The sequence below is a fragment of the Eucalyptus grandis genome, chromosome 11, assembly GCF_016545825.1.
Source record: "Eucalyptus grandis isolate ANBG69807.140 chromosome 11, ASM1654582v1, whole genome shotgun sequence".
NCBI lineage: Eukaryota > Viridiplantae > Streptophyta > Magnoliopsida > Myrtales > Myrtaceae > Eucalyptus > Eucalyptus grandis.
In genome coordinates this window covers 10,897,954-10,908,231 of record NC_052622.1, presented here as the reverse complement: position 1 = coordinate 10,908,231, position 10,278 = coordinate 10,897,954, and the positions used below count along the sequence as shown (strand labels likewise).

General features: G+C 42.1%; 1 protein-coding gene across 1 annotated transcript; it reads left to right on the top strand.

Moving 5' to 3' along the window:
• Positions 1 to 641: 641 nt before the first annotated feature.
• Positions 642 to 10,068, top strand: LOC104427202 (isoprene synthase, chloroplastic). The gene is made up of 8 exons (XM_018865322.2): positions 642 to 800; positions 5,889 to 6,118; positions 7,471 to 7,735; positions 8,048 to 8,420; positions 8,561 to 8,779; positions 8,867 to 9,005; positions 9,119 to 9,367; positions 9,541 to 10,068. The coding sequence occupies exons 2-8, from the start codon at positions 5,918 to 5,920 to the stop codon at positions 9,862 to 9,864; spliced, it is 1,770 nt and encodes a 589-aa protein (XP_018720867.2). The 5' UTR covers positions 642 to 800; positions 5,889 to 5,917; the 3' UTR covers positions 9,865 to 10,068.
• Positions 10,069 to 10,278: the final 210 nt, after the last annotated feature.

The following is a 10,278-nucleotide window of genomic DNA, read 5'->3' as shown; positions in this document are numbered from 1 at the left end:
CAAGGAAATAGTCATATAATAATCATCTAAATATGTGCTAGTTAAATTTTAGCAACGCAATATTTGGTAGCCTTTTCTCGAGTGCTAGAGGCTCGAGTTTGTCTATTCTAATTTATATTTGTCATTTTCTATCTTAAATCTAACAATTGAAAAAGGGGATGAAAATGTGTGAAATTGAAATAGAAGCTTGTAGCTTGGTACGTGATTAGTCTAATCTGTACATATACTCATGACTTTATATGAAAAAATAGGTTTTTCTTGGAGTTCCACGAGGCACGAACTAGGGCACACCGGAAGACCTTCTATAGCTGAGATTGCCGGTCCCATGTTCAAAAGCATTGGCTTAAGGGCTTCTGTCTTGCTTTCAACATCTCCGACGTGATGCTATATCGCAGATGTTACACCATACCAGATCAAAAATAAGAGAAAAGAGACAAACCAGCCTCGACAGTTGCTTACCCTATGCTTTCCCATTTATTGATGATAGATAAAGCACATAGGGCAGGCGGCGGAAGCATAGGGCAGAGGAAAAACCCGCAGCAAAAGCGGGCGCAGCTGAGGGAAAAAGACAGCACAGGAAGAACAGAGGGGTAGGGGGGTGGGTGAAAAAGCAAAAAGCGAAGGATAAAGGAAAAACGGAGGGAGAGAGCCGAGAGAGAACGGAAAGGGAGGGAGAGCGAAACCGGAGAGAAAAGCAGGAGAAGAGGACTTGTGGAGGTGAGCCAAGGAGCCGAGGACCCCCGGAACGTCCAGCCGCCGCTGTTGAGCCGCCAAAAGCCACCGTCTTCCTCGGAACCCAGGTAAGCATTTCGCCAAACACCTGGTGTGCGTGTGTTGCACCGAGTTGGCCGGAGCTCCCTCGACCATTTCGAGCAAGCTCTGGCCACCACCCATCCCCCACTATGTTTGCTGTTGCCCTGGTGTGCGTCCTCAGTGGTTTTGACTTGCGCTTGGGCCTTGACCGATCTCGAAGCCCTCGGTTCCCGAGTGTCCCCCACCTGCCCGCCGAAATTCCCAACCGAAGCCTCCATCTCCGCCCCTCTACTTGCAGCTCCCGTGGGGTTGTTAGGTTGCCGAAGTGGACGCTGTCGCCTGGCCGGAGGACCGGCATCGTCGTCCGCCCCAACCGAGGTGGCACCGTTGTGCCCCGGCCGGAGAACTACCCAGGTTGCACGGCGTGGCCCCTTTCTATTCGCGAACCGGGGGAGGAGGGGGCGGGGAGGCCAAAAAGGCTAGATCACCGGTCTGGCCCGTTTGGCCTCTCTCTCACCCCGCGGGTCAAATGCCCATAGTTGGTCTGGGTCGGGGGCCTGCGGAGGGAGCCCTTTTGCGAGGGGGTTGGGCCTAACCCACAATTGGGTAGAGGCCTGACCAACCACGGTCAGGCCTCGCCCACTCGGGCGGGCTGACCTGCCCGCCCCCCAACCAAACCAAACCCGGGTCCGGTTAGAGATCCGCGCCGACCGGGCCGAACCCGGGCAGCCAAAACAGGCTAGATCACCGGTTTGGCTCGTTTGGCCTCTCTCTCGCCCCCACAGTCGGCGGCCCGGGGTTGGTCTAGGTCGGGGGCTTGCGGAGGGAGCCCTTTTTGCGAGGGGGTTGGGCCCAACCCACAATTGGGTAGAGGCCCGACCAACCATGGTCGGGCCTGGCCCACTCGGGCGAGCTGACCGGCCCACCCCCCAATCGGACCAAACCCGAGTCCGGTCAGAGATCCATGCCAACTAAGCCGAACCCGGGTCGAGTTAAACTAGATCCAAACCGGCATGGCCTATTTTTTAATGAAAAAAATAAAATTTTGAAAAATTTTAAAATTTTAAAAATAATAAAATTTTAAAATTTTAAAAATAAAAAATTTTGAAAATTAAAAAATCTAGGGTTTGGTTAGAAATGGCCATGTTTGGCCTTTTCAGTATAATTAGGCTTTTATTTGCTTGCACATTGATTATGTCGTACGTTTAATTTGCATATATAATCATATTTAATTGCACGTGTTTAATTTTACTACAATTAGGATTTTGGTAGCTATGATTATTACTTTAATGATTGCGCGCTCGCATGATCACCTCATATGTTAGTGAATAGGTGTAAAATCAATCCAAGCTGCCCGACAAAAATATTTTCTTTTAAAATGAACAAGATTAGGTACTGGAAGGGCACTAATTGATTAATTAATATAATCAAGTCCCTAACCCTAAATTATCTGATTGCGTAGGAAGCGAGATATACTCCCATGCCTCACTTGGTCTCTAGTTGCTGACTCTAATAGGCTAGTGGCGACTCTTTATTGCAAAAATATTTAAAAATATCTAAATGTCACTCGAGGTATAGGCTTATGAGAGCCCACGCCTAATCATGGGCCTTAGGTCCATCCTTTAGGCACCATTCCTAAATCTACTCCCTCCTCTTGAGGATAGGTCGCAACACTGATGTTTTGGTCTTTCTCTCTCATGCTGTTCTCTTCACTTTGATGAAATAATGGCACTTCCACTTTATTATGCTCTCGATGTTTTTTCCAAGAAGATAAAGAATCAGGTACCTCGTTCGACATGCAACAAAATTGTTGTTCCTCAAGGAGGACAACGATTGGCCAAGTACCAACCAACTTGGGCTTACAAAACGTTTGGTCCCTAGCGCTAGCGACACATGATTCATATGTTCTTGTCATGACCTCCTTTTTGGTGCCCTTATGTGCGGGCGTGAACGGAGGCAAATGGCTAGTGCTAAGTATTAAGTTTAGTTCGAACTCTCCCAAGCCCATCAATTCACGATTTATGATTTGAGTTTTTAACTTATAAGTCAATTTCAAATAGGAGTCGTTGTTAATTGATTTGGAGTAGGGTAATTAAAAATCCAAATGAAATATTGGAAGAAACACTTCACTCCTACGTAACCAAAAAAACTAAGATTGAGACTTGATTACACTAATAAATTACTAATGCCCTTTCGATACTTGATCTTATTTGAAATTAAATAAAGCATTTTACCAATCATGAATTCTAGGATTCCATTTCTAACCACATCATAAGGGCACAATTGGATAAGCCAATATTTACTTCCAAAAACTTAAACACGATTTTCTTTTTTTTGAATTTTCAGTTAAGTGTTTTCACAAATTTTAAAGAAAAAACATTCAAAGACTATTTACAAGCTTTTTCTGATTTTTTTTAGAATGCAAAATATTTTTGCATTTTTCTTATTTTTTTAAAAGGAAATAAAATGAAAATATACCGATTCGGATCGGTCAGACCCGGGCGCTGGCCCGATTACCCGGTCGCGCTTCCCCAACCCGAACGACGCGCGCGCGATTTGCCCCCATTTTCAACTTTTCTCTCTCCTCTTCTTTTGTCTTTTCCTTACTCCTCTCTTCTTTCTCTTTCTGCGCGGGGTCAGACTAGAGAAGAGAATAGCCCCCACTATTTATACTTCATTGACCAAAACACAAGTGGTTCCCCTTTTCACTTTTGTAAAATTGCTGCCCATCCCCTTTTCTTATCTTTTTTTTTCGATTTTTCTACTTTCCTTTTCCCTTATGCAACCCAAACGCCTCTCTCCCTGTTCCTTGCGGCGTCGACAGCAGCCAAAAATGACAAAGAAGGGGCCGGAGTTCGCACAACCGGGCGGCCGCGAGCTCCGGCCTTGCATGCCCAAACAAGGCAAAAACAGAGGTTGGGGGGCTCATGGTTCGGCTCAATCGGTACGGCGGCGGCTCGTTGGCGTAGTGGTCACCTATGTAGCACCGACACGGACATGTAACACGCGACACGACACGACACGCCGACAAGTCATTTCTTAAAAATAGAGAATTTCGACACGTTCCAATACGTTATATATTAAACATATTTTTATATATAAATACATAAATAAATAATAATAAAAATAGCCTCGAATTAATTTACACAAAAAATATTAAATAATATCATTTATTATTTTAATTTGTTACAATAATACACAAAACTTAGAGGAAAAAAACATTGTTTAAAGAAAAATGCTGAAATGATATTTTTAAATTTATTTATTTATCATATATAGCATTTTTTTTTATTACTTCTTTCATAGTAAAAGACTTTTAAAAGAACTAAAACAATTTTAAAAAAAAACTGAAAAAAAATTGACCCGTGCGCATATATTTATAGCAATTTTATTACTTCTTTTATTACTTCTCATATTTTGACCCCTCAAATATTAGAAATTTTTAAAATTGACCCCGTGCATGTCGGAATCGTATGTCGGAATTCTAGACTCTTGTGTCGGAGCGTGTCAGAGAGAATTGATCACGTGTCGGATTTTTCGACACTCGTTGACCGCGTGTTGGGACGTGTCGGACATGTGTCGGACATGTGTCGGAAGGTGTCGGAGTGTCGGACACGCACGAAAGCTTCCGGAGAGTGTCCGTGCTACATAGGTGGTCACTGGCGGCCTCTCTTTCTAACTCTCTCCGACCTCACCCTTTCTTAGATCTCTCTCTTGCTCACAGTTCTCTCTCAGATCTCAGCTACTCTCTCTCCTTGGCAACCCCTCTCGGACTCGCTCACTTTAAGGCCTCCCCAGATGTCTCTCAGGGGAAGTCCTCCGAACTCGCTCGAGTAAGGTCTACGGTCGGCGTTTGTTGACATCAGGATGGCATTTGCTGACGCCAGGATGTGCTAGTTAGGCCTGAGCGTCAGCGAGCGTGAAGGCACGTGCTCACGTCCCAGGTGTGCGTGTTCGCTCGTGGGAGCGCGTGAGGCCTCCCGGTGGCGTGCCACTTGCTCATTTGATAGAGTCTACTCCGAATTTATAATTAAATTTGATTTTTATTGAACAAAAAATGACGAAAATCGCAAAAAATAGTGCGAAAAGTCTATGCATTCGAGTTCTACGTTAAGGTTGCTATGATACCATATATTAGACGCTAAAATGCGCAATCCCATAATATTCATAACTAGAATAAGAAAACATATAATTGAGTAGAAATATCCATGCATAAGTCTTTCATGCACAAGTCTTTCTTCTCTATTACTCTCTGGATCAACTCATTGAGACGACCCATCACCCTTTAGCGTTAGATAAACACTCATTTTGTAAAGATAATTGTGAGAATTAGAATTAAATGAAAGAGTCAAACATTATTTATAGAGTTTTCAATCAGACTTTCTCATTACGAGTTAGGCTCAACTTAGCTCACAGTAGCCAGTCATATATTAGATTAATTAAGAAACTTTCTATCTCACCTTAGGTTAACTCCGTAAAACGATAAATTATAATATTAATTAATATAATTCATATTAAGAAAACTCTCAATTCTATGAAATTTCGAAGGATCCAATCTGTAATGAGGCCTGCAAGCCTAGGCCAAGGGACTGTCTACACGACACCACTAGATTTCCGGAACATTCGACATCAATCCCTTTCCCAAAAGGTTGGGCCTTGCTTCTTTGGGAGAACAAGGGACTATCCATAATTGTATGTTCCATGCAGATTCCCTCGCTATAGCTTGCGGGAGAATAATGATGGTACATAGAGACAACGTCTCCAAATAAAATCTTCGATCTTGAGAACGACACGACTTCTCGCTCGCCATTCGTTTCCGACCAGGTGTTCCGGCTAAAAACACGAGGACACTAACGAATGGATGAGAGGCGAGCCCAGTGGCGTGTGATCGAGCAACATGGACAGACGATTCGATGAGAGACGATCCAGCAGAACCGTGTGATCGAGCATACATAGAAAAAGGAGAGGACAAGAGCATATGGTCCGCCACGACAACAGCGACGATCGCTTGAAGTCGAAAATCTAGTAGCGTATTCCAACGTTGTGTCCTAGGAGATCAGATATTTTGTATAATTTGGGGAGCGTTCACGCTAACTGAGGGCATGCACTGATCGCTGAGTTTTCACCTTTTGTAGGATTGGCCTTAGTCCAGTTCGTGTGAGTAATGGCACTTCGTCTTTTGGCCGCGCCTTATCTTCCGAAGCTTCCCTCTCCAACGGCTAATGGTCGAGTCCATTGTTCAGGGAGCACGCAGGTCTCTGATACTCAAGGAGGACGGAGATCGGCCAATTATCAGCCAACCGTTTGGACTCACAATTACCTTCAGTCACTTGAGGCTGATGAAAGCCGTCAATCTCGTCGTGCGGTAAAAAACCGCACTCTAGTTATATGTTCTCCATACGAAACATTAATGCTACTGTCAAAAGAAAAGAAGACGATTTTCGTAATTTGGTTTGAACTTAAATATAATGTTTAGATGAGTGGTTAAATACTTGGTTCGAATACGAGATATTCTGTATTTGAATTGTAATGTCTTCCACTCAAAGTAACCTTGGTTCCTACATTGGCCACTTGTGGGTGGAGCATTGCTGCAGGTACGTGGACAAGGCAGCTCAATGCATCGGTGGGAATTTAGTCTAATTGGAAGTTCAATTATTCTCACGTTCTCAATAAAACATAGATGAAATTTTGGAATTAGAGAGGAGAATTACCCTAGGATAAACTGTCGATCAAACTCGCTTGTGTTGTAACTTTATGTTAGGCATCACTGTACTAACTTGATGAGTATGACATTTGATTTAATGATCTCCCCATCGTCATAATTATTAATTCATGTGGTCTCATAATCAAGATTTATCACTTTTATTGATAGGTCATATTTTCCTCTATACTTAGTTTCCTCTAATCATGTTTTTAATGGATGAATTGGAAGGCCATCATCGAAATATGGATTTAAGTAAAGGTAAAGAACACCACAACTATCATAACTTTCGTTATAATATTCAATGAGTGCCATAATTTTTTTCGGTCACTTCAGTGTCATAATTTCTAAATTTCTAAAAAATGTTTACTTGAGTGTTGTAACTTTTAATCTATCATTTAAGCGCTAAAACCTTTTATAATTGCTCACCCAAATCTTGGAAATCTGATGTGACATATCACTTGCGGTGAATGCTTTTTAAAAAAGTTATGATATTTCAGTAATCAATTGAAAAGTTATATGGTGCTTAAGTGATTGGAAAAAAAAAAGTTATGATACTCAAATTAGTGTTGTATATAAGTTATAGCATTTAGACAATTGAAAAAAAATTATGGTATTTAAGTGAGCATTATACAAAAATTATGGCACTTGCTGTACTTGTATCCACCAACCCGAATACTTATTGGAAGAGGTTTTCTTCCAACAAGTATGTAGGAAGTCTTGTCCAAACAAAGAATAGAGAGTCATGAACCATTGTCATTTGTGATTAGTTAGCGATATAAACCTATCAAAATCTACAGCATGCCATGAAAAGATGAAATCCTCTATCCTCGTGTATCTTGACGTCTTTTACACAACACTATTTCATTTTAAAAAATCAATCATAGTCATAATCCCACGCATGTGACATAAATGGGACCACCAGATAGAAGATTTCCATCTCTTCCTTTGAAGTATCTTTCTTTGCTTTTTTCTAGGGTACATTAAGCTGTGGATTTTACTTTCTTCTAACGTAGGTTGAGCTACAGAGAGAAAAGGCACAAATGTTGGAAGAAGTGAGAGGTGCTCTCAATGACGAAAAAGCTGAACCCATGACCATATTTGCTCTGGTTGATGACTTTCAACGCTTAGGACTCGGCCAACATTTTAAGGAAGACATTTCGAGAGCTCTTCGCAGATGTCTCTCTAATGATGCGGTCAATAAGAGCCGGCAGAAGTCTCTGCATAGCACAGCTCTAAGCTTTCGGATTCTTAGACAGCACGGCTTTGAAGTTTCTCAAGGTACTTCATCGTAAATCTGATGAAACAAAAGCAATTAGAAGATATTTCTCAAAAGTGGAATCAAGATGCTTTTGCAATTTTTGTTATACTAGCGTAGCTTTTGTGTATGAAGGTTCGAAATGATTATATGAAACAGACAAGTACTCTGTAATCACTATGACATGCTAAACACTTGTAGTGACATCTATAATAGCTCTCAGCATAGGACCTCACCTTATCCTCTCATGAGCGAAGGGCTTTAGAAATTTAAAAAAAAAACTGCATAGTATCTTTCTCTAATCAGATGGACTAATCTCAGCTTCGAATAAACAGATGATTTTAAGATTTTCATGGACAAAAGTGGCAATTTTATGAAGACCCTTGGTGGTGATGTCCAAGGAATGCTGAGTCTACACGAAGCCTCCCATTTGGCCTTTGAAGAAGAAGATATCTTGCAAGAGGCTAGATCATTCGCCATCGAGCATCTCAGAAACCTTAATTGCAAGGTCGACAAAGATCTTCAAGACCAAGTGAAACATGAATTAGAACTGCCTCTGCACTGTAGAATGCCAATGCTAGAAGCTCGACGGTCCATTGAAGCTTACAGAAGATGCGGATACACCAATCATCGAATCCCTGAATTTGCCGCGACAAACTTCGACACGTTGCAATCAATCCTCCAAAGAGATCTTCAGGAAATGTCAAGGCTAGTCTGCAAACTCATGAGGATAAATTCTATAATGGACGATGGAATTCATGGGCTATAAGGAAATTAGACTTTGGAAAGCTTCCCATGTATTCGAAGAATTGCAATGCATACTCTAAAATTATACTGTGTTATCGCAGATGGTGGAATGATGTTAGCCTCGCGAGAAATTTGAACTTCGTGAGGGATAGACTAACGGAGTGCTTCTTTTGGGCGGCTGGAGTGGCAGACGAACCTACGCTCACTAATTGTCGGAAGCGGCTGACCAAAGTGACCTCGCTGATAACCATCATGGATGATGTGTACGATGTTTATGGCACATTGGACGAACTGGAGCTATTCACTGATGCTGTCCGCAGGTTCATCGCTCGTCGATTTACTTGGAGACAATAACGTTCATGCATTTTAGAGGTTGAGGTTCCACCTTGTCATTTGTGTGGTTTCAGATGGGACATCAATGCTGTGGACGATCTTCCAGGCTATATGAAGTTGTGCTTCTTAGCTCTCTTCAACAGCGTGAACGAAATCGCTTACGACACTCTCAAGGAGACCGGGAAAATTGTCATCCCGTATCTAGCAAAATCGGTAAGCGAAAAGACTTTTCAGTACTCGACATTGTACTAACTGACCATGTACGCATCCGACTTTTAGGAATTTCCCACCTAATACGTAAATTTGGTATTTCTATTGCTTCCCAGTGGTATGATTTGTGCAAATCCTTCTTGCAAGAAGCCAAATGGAGCTACAACAAGACTAACCCACGATTTGAAGAGTACTTGAACAATGGGTGGATATCATCATCAGGGCATGTCATATTGATTCATGCCTACTTTTTATCAGGCCCAAGCATGGGACGGGAGGAACTAGAATCGCTAGAACATTACCATGATATCTTGCGCTTGCCATCCATGATTTTTCGTCTTACCAATGATCTCGTTACCTTATCGGTATGCATTTTTTTCAGCTCTCTCTAATTCAATTTTTCCTGTTTCACAGTTAACCTTATGCACATACTTCTTTTTTCTGTAGTCATAATATCCATATACTCAATAATCTTTTAGATAGCTTCTTCTAAAATAATCTTCTTCTAAAACAATTGGCAAAACTATGGTCCTAACAGGCTGAGCTAGAGAGGGGAGAAACAACGAATTCAATCACGTGTTACATGCAAGAGATGGGGGTCTCCGAATCAGAGGCTCGCGATTACGTTATGAAATTGATCGACACATCTTGGAAACAGATGAACAAATATCTAGTCAACGGCTCCACCTTCGATCAATCTTTTGTGCGGATGGCTTACAATCTTGCCCGGACAACACATTTCATGTACCAGGATGGAGATGCGCATGGATCTCCGGACAACCGGTCGAGGAACCGTATGCACTCATTGATAATCGAGCCTATTTCTCTCGAGCCATGTTTGGATGGAGGGATTTTGACCTAAATCTGTTCGCACAAAGTCATTCCTCCCTTTGCTGAAGGAAAAAATAAGGCAGTGGAATGAAGCAACCGTCAATATAGTGGAGTCAAAGAAATCATTAAGGCAGTAGAGTCTCTTAAATTTATGACTCGAGTTTAAGCCGGAAGTGAATTGCTGAATTTTGAAATATAAATTAAAATAAAAGGGCAGCAAAGTTTTATTTTCGTCCTAGAGGAGTAGCCGAATTCTTTTTACCAGGTGGGGCCCAAAAGTCAACATACACGAAGAAGAATTCCTTTTTTGCGTGAAGGAGCCCTCTGCACGTGAAGTGAGCCGAATTAAGGAACTGGTGGACCCAGGTCAACTATTTGACCTTGGGCGCACGAATTTCCTTTTCTTTGGCATGCGTGTGAAGTCGGTTAGTGGCCGCTTGAAACC